Here is a 22102-nt window from a genome sequence, read left to right on the forward strand (position 1 = left end):
TACATGTCTGGAGTGACACCAGTTAAAATCCTGGATAGGTGTTTTGCATAGGCGTGGCAACATGGCTCAACAGCGCCCCCTTGAAAAATTCAAAATTGTAGCCCCGCCTTCCGAAATTAACGTAGAAAAATTCAATTCAGGAGGCACATGTAACATGTCAAGACGCACAAAAAAGCCTCTTGGAGCCATATCCTAAGTCCTACAGGAAGTCGGCCATCTTGAAAAAACTGGTCAATTTTCACATCTTCTGACCTTTGTATCCAGGCAGGCACGTGGCATGTTTGCATGTGGATTTTGGTCCCCCATCACTTACATTGTAAGTGCATCATGAAGGGATCTTCTAATGGTCAGTATGAACAGAAGGAATGATTACAGCAAGAAAAACCTATTTCAATGTTCATTTGGGCTCCTGACTGTTGTTTTAAGACAGACTTGAAAAATTGTGAACCTGTCCTTTAAGTCATAATTTGACTCTTCTGAACTCCTCATGGCCTTTACCACGCCGCCCTCTAGTGGCCTTATTATATAAACGCATATCCAACTGCATAACCTGTACACAGAAAGTGATTAATGTATTTCTTTAAGGGCGATTTATAGAAAACGTAACGTGAAAAGTTACAGCTTCAGAGGAAAAAACGAGCGGGAATCAGAGAGAAACCACAGCGCTGCACACATGTCAACAGTCTGGAGAAACTGTCATGTGATCCGTCTGCCGAACCTCAGCCAGAATGACAACCGTCATTTGCAGCCCGCTGGCCGGTAAGCGACACCCTCCTTCCTCGGTGTCGTCCAACTGAACCGCAACACGTCGACTTTACTCCTCCAGCGGTCTTCTTCTCCTCCTCTTAAATTCAGCCGGAGTTTGTTTGCGGAGCTGCTAAACTAAACAGCCGGTGAACGGGGAGTTTCTGCGGGGAGCAACATGCGCTCCTTAGCGGGACTGGCTGCCATTGTGGCGGCGGCGAGCGTCTACCTCTACCTGCTGTCGACTCATCTTCCCCCGGGACCGGAGCACCTCCCGTCGGCCTCCGAGGAGGAGGACCAGCCAGTCCAAGAGTACAGGTATGGGTAATGGAAAGAGACATACAGTTAAAAAAAAAAAAAGAGAGAGAGAGAGAGAGAGAGAGAGACCTATAAATAAAAATAATGCAACCACAATTAATCCACTTTCTTTGAATTCTATATTAATTTAGTTACCTCATTTTAATTCCTCATGTTATCCAGCTGGGAGTCACTCTCAAATCAGCCACAACAACAGTGGCTTAATCATGTTTTGTTTTTAGCAGTACATACAAAAATATAATAAAAACTATAATAAAAACTATAAAGAATAATCACACAAACCAAAAGTGTATTTACTCACGTAGGCTACTTCTTCACATACAGTTAAGTTTCAACTGACATAACAGCCACAATAATTTATGAAACAGCTGTTTTTAGTTTTGTTTTTACATATTTTTAAAATATATATTCTGGCAGTCACCTCCTTGTGCTCCTTGGTTTGGGTTTTTCCCTGCATGACAGTGCAGTACCTTGAACATCAGGTGGCCTATAAATTAAAAACCCCACTGCCATGATTGTTAAACTTTTCTCCAGCCTCTGTGTTTCCAAGGACTGCAGCCAATTACATTTTTTTAATGATCATCTATGTTTTTTGTTTGTTTTTTTTTTGAATGACAAACAGAAGTTGCCCATCACATGGTCCCAGAGTCCAAGTGACCTCTTGAAATGTCTATTTGTGTCCCACCAACAGTCCAAAACCCGCAAAAAATTTAATTTACAATGTTATCAAACAGAGAAAAGCAGCAAATCCTCATCAAGTGAGCAGCTGGAACCAGAGAGTGTTTGACTTTTTGCTTCATAACTGACTGAAACGACTAATCGATTATCAAAAAAGTTGCTAGTTAATTTCCTGTTGATCTTCTGATCGATTAATTGCTTCAGCTCGTCTGCTCCCTCACTGATGGACTAGTTCCCGACCTTATTGACTCGTGACCCTCTATAATGAATCAGTGTCCTCACAGGTTACCAAAGAGTCATTTTTTCTCCTCAGATCATTTCATTTGAAACGTTTCTAAGCCACAAAAGAGGTGACAAAAAATATGAAGAGGTAAGAGGAAAGTCAAAATAAGAAAGCATAATTTTAAGTAGAAGAAATCTGTGCTTCTTATTTATTCCTTTAATCATCTTGTGACCACCCATATTTATCTTGGGGGGGTCCCAACCCTCGCTGGGGTCAGGGAAAGGACAAGTAATACATTAACAGAATGAATGAGGGAATTAATTTCTTTACTCCACATTTATACTGCAGTGTTTCATTTGAATTTATTATTATTATTATTATCATTATCAATAATAACAATAATAAAGTCAAAATAGCACTGAAATATTAAATTTCCCTTCTCTCCTTTCAGTACATATTGGACTGATCACATTACTCTTCAGAATGTGTGTGTGTGTTTCTTAATGTGTTCTAGTAGTTTTATCTATGAGTGTGTGTGTGTGTGTGTGTGTGTGTGTGTGTGTGTGTGTGTGTGTGTGTGTGTGTGTGTGTGTGTGTGTGTGTGTGTGTGTGTATGTGTGTGTGTGTGTGTGTGTGTGTGTTGCATTAGTGAGTCTTGTAAGTGGTACGCTGCAATGTGCCAGACAGACGAGTGTGAGGTTGTCTTGGGTTGATAAAATAACGTCGACCAAGACACTCTGAGGCCAAGAGCAGGAGTCGTGTGCGTGTGTGTTTAGACTCAGTAAATTGATATAACTCATATTATTACTGTACTCTTACTGATGAGGTCATTTAAACTCGATGTGAATGCATCCAATGAGATGACTTCCCCTTTTGCCCAGTCATGCGTGTGTATTTCTGTGTGCATGTGCATGTGTGTGTGTGTGTGTGTGTGTGTGTGCGTGCGTGTGTCAAAAATAATCTTAAAAAGAAATGTAAACTTCTTTCATGTCACTAAATGGCTCTAAATTGTGTTGCAGGTAGGTTGCAGTGCAGGCATGTTACACATTAACTTGACATGTACACTATAGACCAAGACAAGCCGGCTTTATTTATTTAGTATGTTTGAAACCAAATCAGGAAATATGAAAAAATAACTGTACTCTTGCTAACAGAACAACAGGAGGAGAAATTAAAACCAAATACAACAAAATTACATTAATACACTGAATTAAAATGACAAAACAAAACTGCTACAGAGTGCAGATGATGCTTTTAAAGACAAAAAAAATCTACTCTTCCTGTTTAACAAAAACACATGATAACCTTTAACTTAAAGCCATCAGGTGGGAAAGCCAGTAACATCTGGTTAGATGACCTCAGTGACCTGAAAGTGGAGATCGGATTAATAATTTACCATATTAGTTATCTTTCATGTGTGATGAACTGGGAGTATTATTGTTTATTTTATTATTTTATTATTGTTGTTTCTTTACGCTTTCTGAGCGCTGGCACTTAAATCCTGAGATTAACCTTTCGATTTCCAGTCTCCATTTGTGTAACACCTACTCTTGCAAAACAGCTGGCATGCATTTAAGAGCATATTTCTGGTTATTAAAGTTATTTTTATCTGACAAAAATGGTTACAGAAATGTTATTTGATGCTACATTTTTTTTATCTCTCTTAGTCTAATAATTTATAATAATTTATGTCATTTATCAAGTAAAAATGTCAAACATCGGTGGTTCCATTTTCCCACATGTGAGAATTTGCTGCTTTTCTCTTTTTCTGTATCACTGTAAATTAAATATCTTTTATTTTGGACAGCTGGTTGGACAACACAAGCACTGAAGATGTCATCCTGAGCTCTGGGAAATTGTGACGGACTATATTTCACTATTTTCTGACACTTTATAGTCTTAACAATTAGGTATATAATCAAAAAAAAGTAATTGAGAGATGAATCAGTAGTGAAAATAATTATTTGCAACTCTAGTTGCTTTAAAAACACCTTTAAAGCTGCAACCTAATATAACCAAACCTCATATCAGTGTTTGTAATTAATTCTGTGAGTTAAAATCCTCCCTGTGAAGCGTCTACTTTAGTCTCACTCGTGTTAATATGTGTGTCTGTGCATGTACAGACAGAACATTTCTCATGGGGTTTTGAGTAAGCAAAATTAAAAGTGCCCACGATGATACTTTTCCCTTCTTAAATACTGTACATACATCCGCGCAGCTCCACGTATCTGAGCGCTAACACATCATCAACCTGCCGACCAATGACGGAACGGCATGTTTGTCCGCTAACCAGTAGAAACGAGGAATGCTGAATGCCGGAGCAGGTGGTAGAGGAAGCCGGCATCTTGAGTTTCAAGTGGGGGGATTTTGGTGTGTGTGTGTGTGTGTGTGTGTGTGTGTGTGTGTGTGTGTGTGTATGTGTGTGTGTTTGGAGGGTCTCTTTCTACCCTCTGCTCAAGTCTACAGGCAGCGATGCTATTTCTGTCGCTCAATCAAATGTATCCTGTTACCCTCACACTCGCCTTCTCGCACACACACACACACACACACAAATGTTTCTAAAATAAGTAAGGTCTTTCCTCTTCATCCTATCTGAAGAATAGAATAGTTCATAATTATGATTTTCTGTATAAGGAGCCACTTCACCAAAATCACAAGAATATGTAGTTTTTCTATTATGTAATATTTAAACATGCAGCTAGTTTTGGTTTTTGTGCAGAGTTTGAAACGTCGACCTTTGACACCTCAGCTGCTGCTCTGATAAAATCAAGCTGACTGTAATTTAGTTTGTGGTCCTCGAAGATTTGAAAAAGTACATTTTTTAAATTTCCAAAACAGCTTTTCTTTCCAGGACAAAGTGTCTCACTTACTCTGATGTCTTTTGTCCTTAAGAAAACTCTTTGGGTCACAAGAAATGGAGATAATAAAACAGTAAACAATGTTTTTATTTCTATTAATTAATTAATTCTCTAAAGAGTTGTTTGTTCATCATCGTGTGTGTCCTGTTGTGTGTTTCCATTCAGGCTGAAGTTCCCGTCGGACCTGGACGAGCTGCGGGAGCTCGCAGAGATGCTCAAGTTTTATAAAAGAGAACATCACGACTACGTTCTGCTGCTGTTCTGCAGCGCTTACCTGTATAAACAGTCCTTCGCCATCCCTGGCTCCTCCTTTCTGGTGAGACACACACACACACACACAAATGACAAGGGCTGCAACTACCGATTATCTTCACTATTGGCTCATCTGTTATTATATTGTCAATTAATGGATCAGTCGTCAGTATTTAAAATGCCCGAAAATGGTGAAAATATTGATCACTTTTCCCTATGGCCCAAGATACAACAGTCCATAACTCACAGATATTCAGTTTACTATAACAGAGGACTATAGAAGCCAGAAAATACTCACATTTAAGAAGCTGGAACCAGAGAATTTTAGCATTTTGTTCTTAAAAATGACTCAAAACAAGTAATTGATAATCAAAATAGTCAGCAATTTATTTTCTGTTGACTTATGACTAATCACTGAAACTGTCATTTTGACAAAACCAGGAGAGAAACTGTGTACTGTGTCTAAAAACATCATACATCTTCATCCAAACAAGTCATTTTGCCTATTACATATATTTATATTTATTTTTAAATGCATTTTTCCTCTGATTCCAGTGAGCTAATTTCAAGAATTTTCTGGAATCATGTTCCATTTTTTATTTCAACGCATAGATCTGCTTTATTCTGTCTTGTCTGCAGAAACTGACTCATTTCTCTCTAACTTCTCCTTCAGAACATGTTAGCCGGTGCGATCTTCGGGCCCTGGGAGGGTTTGCTGTTGGCCTGCATGCTCACCACTTTCGGCTCTACTTTCTGCTTCCTGCTGTCTTCCAACTTTGGAAAGCAGCACGTGGTTCAGCTCTTCCCTGAGAAGGTGACGCTGCTGCAGAGGAAGGTAGGCCTGTAGCCTCCGTCATTAATACAGGGGTGTAACTTTATAGTTGTACTTTAGTTGTGTTTTCAGTAGTTTTTTTTCTATTTGGTCATTATAAATTCTTAATAAATTACTGCAATGACTGATTGCTTGTTGTTTTAAATAATGTGAAGTTAATTGAAACTGTTTTATAAACACTATGGAAGATTAATCACTTGTAATTGCTCTGGGATTTGAACACGGTTGCCAGGTCTGCGGTTTTCCTGCAGAATTGGGCTACTTTTGAAATGTTGCCATGGGTAGACTTATTTTACATGCAAATTACATGAATAATATCTGCAAATAAAAATCCACATTTTCAATGAAATCATTTATTATACCCAAATCTTACCAAACTGACTCCAGATGAGCGCGTACCCATGCCAACACCCCACCCACGTACACACACACACACACACGACGTGCTGTAAGGCTCTCCGCCGCGTGACGCACGCCTTTTGGTCCCAACTCTGGAAAACTGCAACAGATGACTGCAACTGCAACATTTATGACGTTATTTTGTAGATATTAAAATACATTAGTGAATGATAGCAATGCTGTTGGACTTTAAAAGCAGTGGATGTGGTTTAACAGAGGCGTATTTTGAGTTCTGGTTTTTGGGCTGGTTTTGATTGGCCATTCTGCTGGTTTGGCAAACTCTGGATTTGAACCTCTTTTTTCCTAACTTCTGTGACTTTCTACCAAGCTGAATTGAGAAAGGCCTCTATAATTATCAAGAAAAAAATCTGACTTTTAAAAAAGAGTTGTGTAATAAGTGGAAAGTTAAGTTTTTCAGTTGTGCATTTTGCAACACTGTGATGAAAATGGAAAAAAACAGCATATACAGAATAGGAAAAAACAACGGCAGTGATGGAAGGGTTTATTTTATTATTATGATATTATTTATGTGTTATTTAAAGGGGACCTATTATGCTCATTTCCAGCTCTATATTTTTATTCTAGGACTCCACTAGAGTAGTTTTGCATGATTCACAGTTCATAAAACTCCTTATTTATCTTATACTGGCCCTTTATGCAGCCACTCAGTTCAGCCTCTGTCTCTAACAGGCAGTCTTAGCTCCTGTCTCTTTAAGGTCCTCCCTCCCGATGAGCCCACTCTGTTCTGATTGGCTGGCTTTCTGTTTACCTCATTATTTGAAACTTTGCCCATGTTTATTATGAACATGTGACACTGTAACATTATATATATATGACTGAAAATGACAAAAAGCACAATAGGTCCCCTTTAATGTTTATGCAGTCTTGTTAGTACCTCTCTATGGATTTACATAGACAAGAAACAACGTAGCGACTCTGTCTGCTACTGCTTTCATCTTTTTTCCGCCTTTATTTTCTTTTTTCCCCCCTTCTTTTTTTCTCTCATCTCTTTATATGTTTCTTTTATCTTCCTTCTCTCTCCCGCTTTTTCCTCCCTGTGTCAGGTGGAGGAAAATCGTAGCAGTTTGTTCTTCTTCCTCCTTTTCCTTCGTTTCTTCCCTATGACTCCTAACTGGTTCCTAAACATCACCTGTCCTGTCCTCAACATCCCTATGCCCATTTTCTTCTTCTCTGTGTTCATAGGTGAGCCTGTTCACACATAAAAATTACACGCAAGCGCACTAACTAACCGTTACAAACACTGACCACTACGCCGCTGCTTTCTCCTCCCAGGTTTGATCCCCTACAACTTCATCTGCGTTCGTACGGGCTCCATCCTCTCAGAGATCTCCTCTCTGGATGACATCTTCTCCTGGGGGACGCTGGCTCAGCTCCTGGCCATTGCCCTCATGGCTCTGGTCCCGGGAGCGCTGATCAAACGCTACAGCAAAGATCATCTCCACGTGGACGGCATGGACGTTAACGGACAGAGTCAGGGTAAAAACAAGCAGGGCCGGAAGAGACGATGATTCTGGGGGAACAAAGGGAACCTAAAAGGCAACCTCGTATCAGAAGACTCAAGGTCTTCACTGGTAGGCGTGTGACCTTATGTGCACTGCGGCCTTGTGATTTCTGTAAGGGCACATTAAGAGGCTCATCATATTTCTAGTATGATCTGTTTTTAAAATTTGGAAACGTCCTCAGGTCTTGTTACACCAGGCTTTAAGACCAGAGTTTCCAAAAGATCTCTGACTCCTGATACACACATGTAAAGTTTTCTTCTGAAAAGAAGAAAAAAATATTCGGATTTACGAAAAAAAAGAAAGTATTTAAAGTAAAGCTGCAACGATACCTTGATGAATTGATTGATCGACAGAAAGTGATAATGGAATAATTGTTTTTGTCTTCTTTTTTTTAAGTAAAAACACTAAAAATTTGCCAGTTGCAGCTTCTCAAATGTGAGGATTTGAAGCTTTTCTGTGTCATACATGATAGCAAATTGATTATCTTTAGATTTTGGGCTGTTGATCAGATAAAACTAAATATTGGAAGACTTCCCCATGAGCTATAACTGGCAATTTTCACTATTTTCTGACTTTTTATAGGTAAAACAGTTAATCAATAATGAAAATAGTTGTCAGTTGCAGCACTCCTACAGGATGTAACAAAGCATTTATCTCAGCGTAGTGTAAGTCTCCCTCACGCCGGCCTATTTTAGTAAACTGTGCTAGTTTAGTAAACTAGCACATAGGTCCACTATGTTGCCATTTTGTTAAATTATCACACTGAGTTTTAAAAGTAATTTGTGTGATAAATATGTACTGTAGAGCTGCACAGGAAGCCCCAGAAACAGTTCTGGCGTAAACACGTTGGATTATTTTTTTGTCTTTGTTGTGTGTTCTGATTAAACACTTTACTGGGAATTATGGAGACCAGAGTTAACCCGCTAGACATTAATATCTTCTCCATACACGTTTACTTTATTTGCAGCCGTTAGGGCTTCAGAAACTTCTCCGTCTCCGTCTCCTAAAGCACTTACACGTGTCTTAATGTGATCCTGGCTGCATCCACAGGTGGGTTTTCCAGTAGCTCACTGCAGACCAGGTGTGAAAGTAAAGGACATGAATGATTCGTAGCATCAACATACGATAAACTTGATGCTTTTCTGAACCCATTCGCTTGCGGTTTGGAGTTTGCAGCTCACTGAAGTCAATGCGAGCGTTCAGCACGGCTTTTTATATCCTTCTAATCAGAGTTTGTGCGTCTGTGCAGCTCAAGAGCACCGTGACATTACAGTTTACTTCCTCACTTCTTACTTCAGACTCAGAAAACGCAGAGTTTCACAGTACTTTCAGAAGCAGATCATTCATATGTAGACACTATACAGATGGATGTGTTACAGCCAGTGAAAGTCTTATTATATTAAGAAATACATTCTTGTTTCCCTCCATTTACATTTAGAAATTGTAGAAATTCAGTTCTGTGACTTCAACCAATGTGTGTGTCGAAGGAGCAGTAACTTGACAAATGTATTGAATTTGAGGAAAACCATACCTGTGTGATTACTGTATGAGTCCTTTATCTGTTCAGCTGAATGCAGTGTTGCACCTTACAGTATGTTTTATGTCACTATCAACTGATTTACTGTTAATGTTTGATAGTTTGGTCGTGTACTTATTTATTATTTAAAGTCAGTTTTTTTGCAGAGCAGAGAGTCTTTAGAGAATAGTATTAAAATATAGCTTCTTATCAAGAAACGTAAACAATACTGTTTAAGTGTAGGGTCATTGAATGTATAATTGTCACATAATCTTACTGTATGAGCTCTAAATTCAGGTGTGACTGTAGCGCAAAGAGGTGTCCTTGATTGACAAAACACTATAGATCTGGATCTTCTACTGTATATTTTAGAGGTATTTCATGATTAACATAATTTAAAGATGATCTTTTGTAAAATGTGTAGTTTGTATTATTTTAGATATCAAATCTTATATTGTGGTCTGACAGTGTAGTGATGAAGTTCAGGATTTAACTGCTCTGAACACAAACAGTGAAAACATTGTGGCTCTGTGAGCTGGAGTCTGTTGGAGGCTCCACTGTGTTGTGAATGTCAAAAAGACCTAAAGTGCCATCATACCAAGGAACTCTGAAAAGTATCAGTAAATAAAATGACTAACACCACTATTCACTAATATATAAATACATATTAGGGTCACTTACTGTTGTTAAAAGATGGAACTGATAATAAATTGACCTCCCAACCCTCCAAGTTGCCTGGACTGAGTGAAATTATAGTTTTTTAAGACTTAAAATGCAGGTTTAAGAAGAACTTTTACGCCAGAGGTTTTCACCAGCACAATGCAGAGGCCGTCTGTCTAGAAAATGTTTTGTTGTTGACTATGTTGCTTTAAAGGGCTGTGTGGGTCTTAGGATGAGAGATTTTTGTTCTCCTCTTTGACCAAAAATGTTTTTTTTTTAACATGTTTGCAGGGTTTATGTTGAAGAATGGTGTAATAAAATCTGTGAAGTCTGTATACTGTTGCTTTTACTGGAGGTGTATTTCAAGTTTATCTTCTTACATTTGAATCAATAATTGCTCGAGAAGGGGATCAGATTTGGATGCAAGTTTATTTGTGCCTTTTCTTATGGTCACATGGTCATCGACCCTGATAGATTTACAGCAACACACTTCAAAACAAAAACACCCACACTTACACTTGTCATGTCTATCAACAACACACGTCTCATATTAAAATCTCTCCTGTTCTCTCTCTCTCTCTCTCAGTACTTTCCTACACACACACACACACACACACACAGAAACTCAAAAACATATTTTGATCATGCACACACACCTTCACATTGGCTGAGGCAGGCACTCTGTCACAGAAAGTCATTTTAACAACTCAGTAAACACAAGGACCTGATGTGAATTGCATGAACTTAAATGCGGTGTCAGTTGACAGAAGACAAAGATAGAAATATATGCACATACAAGTTTCTGGGAGGTTTATGATGCTTTAAATAAAAGTTGAGGGGTCATCAAACCATTGGGACTTTGCTCAGAGATTAATGAATATTTACAAAAGTTTCACAGAATATCAAATCAGCAGTCAGAGTCCTTTTTCCATCATCGGTTTGACATTAGTGTGGTCTTTGTCCCTACTAATATGTGCATATATCACCATGGAGCCATCTTCCACAACCCCACCTATACATGTAAACTTCATATTAACAATATCACGAATCAGCAGCAACTTAACAGGCAAATCATAGCTGTAGTGTAGTTAGTGTTAAGAGTTGCTCACAGTTGCAACAACAGATCAGTAGTGGTTATGACTTCCAGACGAAGTAAGAAGTCGTCAAGCTACAGGACACATAAACTGTATCAAAGTTTAGGATTATAACCGTTGGTTTCAGTCAGTTTCAGTCTTATCAAAGGGTAAAAAGATAAAATTAGCAATTCAAATGGACAGAGGTGTTTTAGTTAAAGTGTTCTGGTGAATTCCTCACTTAACTACACACTTTTGTCTTCTTGAGGTTTTAGGGAAATTGAATTTTGGTTTTGGGGATCAGTCTCCTAAAACACGTATATCCTGCGGGTTCAACTCAGTGGCAAACAAATAACTTGAGTTCAGGTCCGGCTTGGGCTGATTTTTCCAAAAGTTTCCATCCTGGCAGCATGAATCCATTTAGTAACGTGACTACAGTCAGTCCCAAACAAATGTTTCAAATTGACTGCAGCGGCACAGTTACACAATGAAAAACATTTTCAAGACAAATATCCAGTGAGTTGCATAATTTCAAAATGTGAAATATGTAGTTATTCAGTCAGTGCAAACGTTTCAGTGCAGAGCAGAAGACCGTACTGCTCTCTGTCATGCAAGTAGTCAACGTAGACCAGAGTGGTTAAAAGACACAGCGTGCAAAATATCAAATAGTGAAATAACAGGCAGGGTTCAGGATGATTTCATGTCATCTGAAAGAAAAGGTAACGTAGAATGAGCGGGCGACAAAGCCTTTAAACGAGGGACGCTGCAGCTCGCTGCTTGCTGGCACACACACATACAGTACCACAGTGTCGGTTCACTGGTATAATCTTATCGTCTTCTCATTACTCGCACGCAAATACAACATAAAAATATGATATTTGAGGATGATAGGTTGAATAGCAACTTGTCCTTAAAACAAAGCTGATTTGTCCTTCACACATTGAAAATATGTCGTTAAGTAGTCCACTTGCTCAATTAAACGCAGCTTAATTCAGAGCAGTGAAAAAAAAAACAACAAAAAAAGTTTAAAAAATGGAATCAAAAAAACTTGTCCCACTTTCTTTCTCTTTCATCTAATGTCTCTCATGTCAGGCATACATTGTTGAAAGGCCTTAAAACAAAGCTTCTCAGTAGCTAGAGCTAGAAATATTTAAATTTGGGCATCAGGGTGGACCTGAGTGGACAAGCAAGCAGCAACCACCATGAACAGCCCAGGACATCTGTCAATCGAGGTAAATACGCCTTCAAATATACCACTTTATATCATCTTAATGGAACAATTGTGTCAAATTGCCAAAAAAACATACATTAGAAGAGGTGAAATTAGCTATTAAGGGGCTGGATTCTTATTGGAAAAAAAAAATACTGCCTGATTGATTTCAACACAATTAGCCTTCCCAGAGACAGTATCTAGTGGTTGTTGGAAAAACTGCACCGTAAGGCACTTCCCCTTTGGCACTCAGCCATGGTGATTGCTGCTTGGGACCTCCTCGTCTCCTTTTTCCTGTCTCATCTTTCTCCCCCCTCCTCCCCATCTGGTCCTCGCTTCCTCTCACATGTTCTGGGACAATCCCGCACCTCTCTCCCTCCCTCTCCCGTGGGTGAAGTGGTACAGCAGCGTCACTTCGTCCTTGAACCTATGCTGACCTGTCGAGTGATCTAACACCCCTCCCTGCTGAAGACGAACTCCGTAGCGCTGGGCCTCAGCTCTCCCCGCACACAGACCCCGCTCGACCAGCCAGTCTACCAAGTCACTGCCCCGGAATGCGCTTTCGAGCTGGGACTGGGGGTGTTGTGGGAGATGGGGACCATGCTCGTGTAGGGGCTGAGGATTAGCTGGGTCATGAGATTGCTTAAACTGGAGATGGGAAATCTGCTCCTCTGGGATATTTGAGTCGGAAATATGTGCTCGGCGTTCATTCTCAGGCTCCGGCTGCGGTCGGGATGGAGGGGAACGCCGGCCGCAGGGTTCAGCCGGGTCGTGAGTTTGGTGAATCCGGTGCAGATTCTTTGTCTCGTCGTGTAGCTGCTCCTGGAGGTTCTGGGCTTGGAGATCCTGATGCGGGGGAAGGTGACGGGTCTGACGGGAAGGGGAATGTCTCAAAAGCCCATTCTCCTCCTCCAGTCCTCCTCCTCCAAACCTGTCATTATCAGAGGAAGGATTCACCTGTCGAAGCGCTCACACTCTCCCCTGAGCCACTAGGGTGTGACAGAGAAGAAAAGAAAGAGGAAATGGGCAGGCAAAGGAAAGCAGGGAGGAAAAAAGGTCATGTGTAACGGGTAGAAAAGGAAAGGTCAAGGATTAAATAAAAAGGAGAAAGGGGAAAGGAATAGTGGAAAGAATTTTGTATGTGTTAGAAGCAAAGAAAATAAACTGAGATCAACAAAAATTGTGTTAGAGCTGAAGACAAAAACTTTACTAAACCAGTAAAGTTTTATGCGTCAAATGCGAGAGAGGCTTAATTTCATATTTGACATCTTAAGATGTGGTGTTTCAAGGGGAAACACACTCTAAAAAGCTGACCTATATGCATATTAGATATATTTTGTACTTTTTTTACTATAACTTGCATGACACTAAAAAAAGTTACATTTTAAAACATTAATACATGCATTTCCAATAGTGTGGCAACAGCAGTGATTATAACTAATGCTTCTATATGTTCGTGTTATGGCTGCAAACCATGATGCAGCTTCCATGTACAACGCATACATGTGTAATGGCTAAACTTTTACTTGTTTTGGGAAAAAGGACTTGGTGGATAGAGGGTCTCTATCAGCAAACTGCAGCAAAACAGATCAACAGATAGTTAACATGCAAAGAAGATGCAGAGGGAAATCTATATGTTGAAGAATCAAATGAAAATAAAATAATGACACAGTGGTTATAGTGTGGAAATTAACAGGATCAGAATCTATCTAATGGGGACCATCTAAACAGTTCAGATCCAAAAACAGAGCAAAATTAAATAAATCAATATCAAAGAGACACTTTCAAATGCACAGACAAAAAGTTTAGTACCTGCGTGTGTGAACTATGTCTTGTACACACTGGTCTTTGTGGTAACGGACAAACTGGGTACAGGTAAGTCTGACCTCCTCTGGTACACCTGAAGGACTCAACTCTTCGCTGTCCCTGCCCTGCCACATGCTGAGCAACCTGACACAAGGCAGAACCATCATTGTAGTTATGTGTCTCTGAGTTGGTCCCAAATGAATCTAGAAACCATTAAGTCTCATCTCACCTCTTCTTGAAAGGCAGAATAATGAGGTGTCTGTCCAGACCAAAGATCCCAAAGGACAGGAAACCCTGAGACAAAGAGAAGGAGAAATACTGTATTTAAAGTTATAGTTATAGTTGAAGACATTACTTTTGTGCCCACCTCGTCTTTAAACATTTAAAAGGGGACATATGCTTTTTGTGGATTTTCTGTTATTTTTATACTGTTATGATGTCTGTGTTAAACATGGTCAAATGTCCAAAACCTGAGGTGAATGAATGTAAAAATGCTTCCTTCAAGTCAAAAGCCAGGGCTTTGGCCTGATCTGAACACTTAGTTTGCAAATTTACCTTTACTTCCCCATCGAAATGATGTCAGATTGTTCGCACATGCCCACAAACAGCCGTCTGGTCTGTGGTCTTTGTTGCTAAGGTTGTTCCATGTATGTAAGGTTATTCCATGTATGGTTGTATTTGAGAAGTTTGTAATCTGACTACTACTGTTTGGTTACGTGGACACCCAGAAGTCTGCAAAGATGCTGATTCCGGGAGTTAACCAATCAGAACAGAGTGAGCTAATTAGGAGGGGGGCCCTTAAAGAGACAGGAGCTAAAACAGCCTGTTTCAGACAGAGGCTGAACTGAGGGGCTGCATAAAGGGCCAGTATAAGATAAATATGGAGTTTTTTTCATGCAAAGATACTCCAGTTGAGCCCCAGAATAAAAATATAGACATGGAAATGAGTATGATACGTCCCCTTTAATGTACATAAATGCATGGACAAACACACACTACACACAGTGGTACCTGTCCATAGTTTGCCACGGCACAGAAGAACTGTAGTTCCAGATAAAGTCTTCCTGGATCTTTGTTGAACAACCACCACAGACAGCTGGACAGGTTCTATATTCAGGAACAGGAACACTCACCAGTCAAACATCAGGACACATATCTAAGCTTTCCATAATTAGTATATATACTGTACAGGTCAGCCAAGTAAGTTAACGTTGATTTTTTTAACCCTGAACTCTTCAAGTATCTGGATGTGACACACAGGCCTCCTTCACACCTTCCATCAGCTTTAACAAGCATCTAGTGACTGGTTTTCTTCCCGCTAATTCGCTAATTACACTCACACGTTCACACACACGCTCATTAACAGAGTGCTTTATTCTCACCGCTAACAAGCTGACAATGAGCAGCAGACAGAGCAGAACGTGTCTGACTGTCTGTTTATCATCGGTGGCTGGAAGCCCACCGGGTGGCGGCAGGTTCAGCGGCTGCTCTGAGGAGGAAGAACTCTGCTGTCCGTCACACAAAGCCCCAGTGTGGCCTGGAGAGAAAAAAAAACCACATTATCACAGTTACATTCATGGGTAATTGGATTATATGTTCGCTTCTGTATATTTTCATGCCGTTTTACTGCACAGCTTTCATCACACTTTGAAAAACTTTATATTTGTCTGTTTTTCTGAAATGATGAGGGTTCCAACTTAAGTTATAAATGTGTAAACCAAATCTTAATTCTCCATTTTATTGTGCAGATTATTGCTGGCATCTTTCTTTGGTTTCTGTGTTAACCTTTTAGTTGTAGAAGAAAACATTATGTGAGCCTGAATATAAACTCGAGCATAGAAATCAATTATTTTCTATCAGGTTTTTGGAAATGAATTAGTTTGCAAACTTTGGCCATGTTAATTTAATAATACAGTATATGTAAAATGGAAAATAAAGCAATGCACATTCAATGGGTGAAGAATTAAATGATTTAATTTGTGTTTGTTACCTGTGCTGTTTGTGTGCTCCCTCTGCGTGCTAGCTATCATGTCAGGTAAGGTCTGGAGAGGAGAACAGCTGTGCAGGTCTGGAAACACAACAGAAACAGTGGAAATAGTTGCTGTAGATCATTGGTTGACATTATGGACCACTTTAAACTGCGCTTCTTTGTCTTCTAACTTGTCCACATAAAAAGTGAGATCCTAGAAACCTACATTTTCCAACAGACACAGATTTGCTTCTTATAATAAACACAGAACCCAGCTACCTGAGTTGATGCTGCAGGCGGGTGAATTTGCCGTCTGTGACTGTTGTTGTTGTTGTTGTTGTGAATCATCCACGCCACCAGGGGTCCTCAGCTCGTCGTTGATGCCTGTTACAGCAGCTCTGTTCAGGGCCTGGTAGCCTCCCTGCTCCCTGTCTCCCTGGCTGAGACCCATCAGAGAAATTGCACCGAGCACCAGACTGACTGCAAGCACCACTGCTGTACTGATGATCTTAAGTAGAATAGAAAAGAATACGAATTAGACTACTTAATCACCAGTTTATTCTGGGATTCATGAGAAGATCTTTATCATAACCAAAAGTAGAAGTCTGTTTGTGTTGAAAAACTGAAGGTAATGTGGAGTTATTTTCTAACCTGAGCTCTGCCATAGAAGAAGGCAGAGTCTATGGTATCAGTCCTCTCTCCTGATATCATAAGAACGCCGACCATCAGAAAGGGAACCCTACACACACACACACACACACACACACACACACACACACACACACACAAAATATTCAAACTAAGCAAATTCCAAGCATTTTCCATGATCTACCTGCCAGTAATTCATTTTATTATCTTGTTTTTCCTCAAGTCTCTGACCACTGGATGATAACTTCATGCACAGATAAAAAACATGAAACCTTATGTTTCTATTTGTGTGTCAAGTTATCCTGCACGTCATAAAACAAGTCAATAAAGCCTGCAGTAGATGACTGTTTCCCTTATAATGTTAATGTTTGAGATTTCTGTCTAGTAGTTGAACTGTGGGAAATCAAATATTTGATTTGACTTTATGTTGATCTGCAATGCAAATCTGTTGCTTTTTAACAAGGTCTCTATTGAAACAACCCAGATTTAAAAGGTTTTAGAGAAATGTCTGGTGGCGTTTGTTCATGTTGACCTACCCCCAACCTAAAATCATGAAGACTCCTGGTCGGAGTCTCAGCAGATCATCTCTGCTAGTCAGAGCCAGACAGAGCGGGATTAAACCTAGAAGAGAGAGCAAAACACATACACGCAAACACCAGTGTGAACAGACTAAACACAGTTCATTTCAGAAGTGTTCTTAACCGCTCACTAATACAACACACTCACCTGTCCAAACGTACGTGCTGTACAGAGACCCGTAGAGCAGAATGAAGGTGAGAATTTTGCCGAGCAGATTATCCTCTTGTTTCACCAAGAAGTTCCACAGGATCATACTGACACACACCAGGAACTAGAGCAGAGAAGGGCAGAATAAGAAAGTCAGTGAGAAGCCAATGTACTCAAATGACATTTCCTGGACATCACTGATGAAGCATATGCTGTCCAACAATTGAAATAAATCTACTGTTTTTAAGCTTTAAATTACTTGAGTTGTGACTGGAGACCAACCTGAGCCAGGAAAAGATTTAAGGCAAAGAGGTGAGGAAGTCGGTTAAATTTCCTGCTGAGCAGCATCACCGCTATGGTCCAGACCTGAGAGAAAACACAGGCACATGATCATAGATTTATATCATTATATTTGGTAAATTACTGTCCTTTCCTTAATCTCTTTATAAAATGTAATCTAACCATATTCCTGTCCTCATGAAGTCTGAAAAACAGCTCTCACATTAATACTCATATTCATCTTATTGATATTCTAATTGTTATTGACTGAATAGAAATCAATCCTTCAGTATTCGTTCTTGTCAGCTTGACTGACCCTCTCTACTCCGAGTCACATGTGCAAACACACGTACCAGTGCTATGAGGCTGACGATGCTGATGTTGAAGCTAACGTTCTCAAGCTCTGTCACCAGGGGCGTCGGATCCATCAGAGGGATTGTTAACAACCAGGCCGACACATACATGATCGGTGCAGAGAGAAAAGTACTGATCACCATCCCCGATGTTACCTAGACAGAAATACAAGAGAGAGAGAGACAAATTTAAAACACTGACTAGAAATCTGGTTACAACAGACTTTCGTCAGCCGGCTATAATACACCAAACACACAAGAAATCAGATCCTGATGTCCGTGTTGATAGTGCTTCTTTTCCATGTTAAAAAAAATGACATAAAATCTCCATAATTCACTACTACATCTAATGGACGGGAATATACCGTAGCTGGGTGGTGTCATGGTACAAGAGAGGGTCTCAGAAGGCAATGAATACTGTGTATTGTATTTACAGTTGACATTTACAGTTACAGAAATATTCGAATGACACACTACTAGCAAGCATTTTCTCGGCTTGTTTGGCTTCAGTGTGTGTGTGTGTGTGTGTGTGTGTGTATGTGTGTGTGTATGATCCCTTTATGGCTTATGGGCTTTCCTGTCATGTGACCTGACCAGGAGATTGGTATTGGCCTTGTAATTTTGACACACCATGACAACAACAACGACTTGTTTTTAGGTCAAACCGCTTCAAAACGCTTTTTGAAGCTTAAAGGCTTTTTTAAAGTAGAGGATTCCTCTTTTTTTAGTCCTGATTTATGTATCTCACAAAGAGTTATTGAGCTGTGTGTTAACGGCTTCTATTTAACTATGTTTCAAATATTGTTGTTGCTCAACTCTTTTTTTAACAAATTTCTATTTAAAATAATATTTCTATGAACAGTACTTACCACCTCTACCTCCATGTTGTAGTGTGAAGCATAGATGGCTACACTAGGTGCGGTTGGGAAGACTCCATATAGGAAAGCAAAGTTAGACAAACTGGTGTGGTTGGCATTCGTGCTGTTCACTCCTACGTCCAGAATATCCACCATGTCTTTACAGACCAGCGGCATCACCAGACTGGAGAGAGAAGGTAGTGAGGAACAGAAAAAAATACATTAATCAGCATTATTAACCAGCGGTTTAAGTAGTTCTAGTTAATGAAAATCAGGCCAGGAAACAACATCCACACGCTGATAGACTGTCACAAAACCCAGAAAGCTTTTACAATCATTTTTCTAACATGGTTTTGGATACACCAGCCAGTGTGGCTGTGATTTACCAGATTATTATAATTATTAAACACAATAAAGCAGCCCCACAATAAAAAAATTCTTTGTGATGCTTATAAGATTCAGTATTTGTTGGCTTGTGTCAGAGATACATTTTAAAATCTATTTTAAGTAAATTTTAAGGCCATAGAGATGGTGTGGCATTGGATTGCATTATACTGAGGTGTTTCCAATATTTTGTCCCCTTCAAGATAAAACACTTTTAAATATAATGAAGTCCAATACAACACCAGGACTAACTATGGCCATCATCCCCCATCCTTTACTACATACACGCACATGCACACAGTCCCACTTACAGTTTGGCTGTGATGAGGAGAATCAAGGCGACTCCAGTGTCTCTGGTTAGTTTTCTAAGCTGCCCGACCTGCCGCAGAAACAGACAGATGTCTTTACACTGATAACATCCTTCATGTTTCAGAAGTGTTGAAAACAGGACGGTACAAATGACTGAACAAAGCCAAACTCACCATAGTGAGGCCCAGGTAAAATAAAGCTGCCCCTCCGAAGGAGTTGGCCAGGCCGTCTATGAACTCTGACAGCACAGCAGGGATCTGCTGGTCCAGTGCAAAATGAGAGACGATTCCCACTATCACCATGAACACTATGGGGTTTTTCAACACCTGGAGAGGTAACAATAAGAGTTTCACAGGGATAAATAATGGCAGCTAGTAGTGTCAAAAATAAAGTGTGGTAGACAGCAACAAATGTACAGATTGGGGCCTTTAAATCTAACTTTTAAGCATGTATAGGTGTGTTACAATTGCTATGGTTTGTTATTCACCATAAAAACACCAGTATGAACAGTACCTGTAGGACTACAACTCCCAGAATGCCAGTTGTGCTGTGCTGTGGATGGCTGGCCTGCCTCCACCTCTGCACCTCACAAAGAGCAAAACCAATAGGGTTGAGGAGCATGAGGGAGACCGGAGCAACTAGATAGATGTACTGGAGGTACTCTGGATATGTGCTCCGGTACAGAGCATCGACTAGAAAAACAGAGACAGAGAAAGAGATAGAGAGCTGAATTAGTATTCTTCTTCACTGACAACTTGTGACAGGAATATACAGCAGTGTTACTCTGCCTCACCTATCGGGTATCCCAAGGCAAAGTCATTGCTCTGAGTAGCAAAGATGGCGTACAGACCAGCTTTACTGTATCTGTTTTCTGGACTGGCCACCATCAGTGTCAGCACACATACCAGCACAAACACTGTCACCTACAAACAGGATGAAAGCATCAAAGTCAGGCTGTTGTGAGGTTCTTTATCACAGTATTGTCTTACATGATTTAGACTTTCCTGAGACAGAGATTCACAGACAGACACCAACCTTCGCGACCAGGACACTCCAGAGAAACGCCCAGATGACGTCTCCAAAGTCCAACAGCACCATGTTTTTAAAGAGCAGAGCTGGCAGAGCAAACTTTGACACAAAGTTCCCCAGACCCTTTGCCTGGCTCCCTGTGATGATATCTGCCCTGTAGGTAGGAACGGAGGGAATAGCCATTAACACACATAAAACACACAGTGGTTTTTCACTTTTCACCGGATGATTCTAGATTCCCTGTATACAGCTTAAAATGCTGGCTGCATACCTACAAAAGTAAACTAACCTTCTAAAAGGATATTTGCTTGGGTCTTGTTATTTTCAACCCTATCAGCAATGCCACTTTTAGGGGTAAACTAAAGGTTCACTAAAGATTTTATGACACACTGGGGCAACAAACATTTCAAATGGTCTGGATATCCAGTCAGTGTGTCACTGTTTTTGTGCATCCCTACCTGCCAGCTATGTAGCCACACAATATGATACCAAAGCACTCAAGCAGAGCTGGGAAAAGCTTGTCGATGGACATGTGGGGCCCAGCAGCTGAGCCTGCCAGGGTATTATGGGAGATGTTCTTCCCATGGATCAGCACATAGTTGTTGGCAGTCTCCATGGTGATGACTGGATGGGAATATCAGAGGGGTCAGCTGAAGGCTGGGGAATATCAGCACTGCTGGAGGAAGGCAAGGAGAGAAAATATTAACAGTTAGGAGGCAGAAGTGAGAGGAAAGTGACAACAAGAGAGGAGGATAAATGAGAAAAGAGATTAAAAGAAGACAAAAAAAGAAAGAGATTGAGGGGGAGAAGGCGAGATAGAAGTTAACAGTCTAATCATAGAGAGAGAAGCATGAAAATGAGTGTCACTAAGACAAAACACGTGATGCAAGTGGTGATTTCTTCCAGCCGGAGGGAACCCACAATAACACCGATTACTGTAATTTATTCAAAGGGGATGGAGGGATGGATCGCTGAGTAACCGTCTGTCACGGTGCCCAGAATGAACATACAGCTAGCTAAGTTAGCACAGTCAATGACAGGAGATGTATACAGACTAAAGGCTCTGTAGCAAAACAAAACTGTTAGCTATGTCACGTTAACTAAAAGCTAAAAGCTTCCAATGACAGCGCCGTTTGTCACTGCCAGCTGAGCGTTAGCGCTAGTGCTATGTGTATGCTAAAAACATCAGGGCATATACAGCCGTAAGCTATATCGTCCACATCTGGCGCGAATATCGCATATAAAATGACATGTTTAGAAATTAAATTGCTTACCTCTGTTACTTAATAGACCATATTTAAAGCACGAGATTTAACTGACTTGCGGGTTGAAAAAGCTCTTGTTTTTACCGTTTAGATCTGACAGCCGCCGAGAGTGGCAACGCCCTGAAAAATGAATGACAGGCAGCTGAGCCAATGATCGTCCAGGTTCGCTTCAGCATCCAACTGTGATTGGA

The 22102-nt window shown here is 40.2% G+C and overlaps 2 protein-coding genes across 4 annotated transcripts; one reads left to right on the forward strand and one right to left on the reverse strand.

Annotated features, from left to right (window-relative positions):
* The first annotated feature begins 566 nt into the window (after window positions 1-566).
* LOC137197355 (transmembrane protein 41A-B-like) lies at window positions 567-9886 on the forward strand. The gene is made up of 5 exons (XM_067610708.1): window positions 567-1062; window positions 4987-5137; window positions 5747-5908; window positions 7369-7507; window positions 7598-9886. The coding sequence occupies exons 1-5, from the start codon at window positions 923-925 to the stop codon at window positions 7831-7833; spliced, it is 828 nt and encodes a 275-aa protein (XP_067466809.1). The 5' UTR covers window positions 567-922; the 3' UTR covers window positions 7834-9886.
* A 527-nt stretch (window positions 9887-10413) lies between these two features.
* On the reverse strand, window positions 10414-22030 carry gpr155b (G protein-coupled receptor 155b). 3 transcript variants are annotated; one of them, XM_067610705.1, is made up of 20 exons: window positions 21921-22030; window positions 21105-21322; window positions 20653-20800; window positions 20411-20540; window positions 20131-20309; window positions 19791-19943; window positions 19620-19687; window positions 18937-19108; window positions 18068-18223; window positions 17718-17801; window positions 17436-17559; window positions 17246-17330; window positions 16713-16800; window positions 16341-16569; window positions 16083-16160; window positions 15475-15629; window positions 15104-15199; window positions 14322-14386; window positions 14099-14236; window positions 10414-13217 (listed from the first exon to the last, which is right to left on the reverse strand). In XM_067610705.1, exons 2-20 carry the CDS (start codon window positions 21260-21262, stop codon window positions 12629-12631), a joined length of 2895 nt encoding a protein of 964 aa, XP_067466806.1. In that variant the 5' UTR covers window positions 21263-21322; window positions 21921-22030; the 3' UTR covers window positions 10414-12628. The 3 variants fall into 3 exon arrangements, with proteins under 3 accessions (XP_067466806.1, XP_067466807.1, XP_067466808.1); XM_067610706.1 differs by having other exon boundaries at window positions 21105-21319; window positions 21921-22020; XM_067610707.1 differs by having other exon boundaries at window positions 13077-13275.
* Between the last annotated feature and the right edge of the window lie 72 nt (window positions 22031-22102).

The sequence above is a fragment of the Thunnus thynnus genome, chromosome 14 (assembly GCF_963924715.1).
Source record: "Thunnus thynnus chromosome 14, fThuThy2.1, whole genome shotgun sequence".
In the NCBI taxonomy this organism is placed as follows: Eukaryota; Metazoa; Chordata; class Actinopteri; order Scombriformes; family Scombridae; genus Thunnus; species Thunnus thynnus.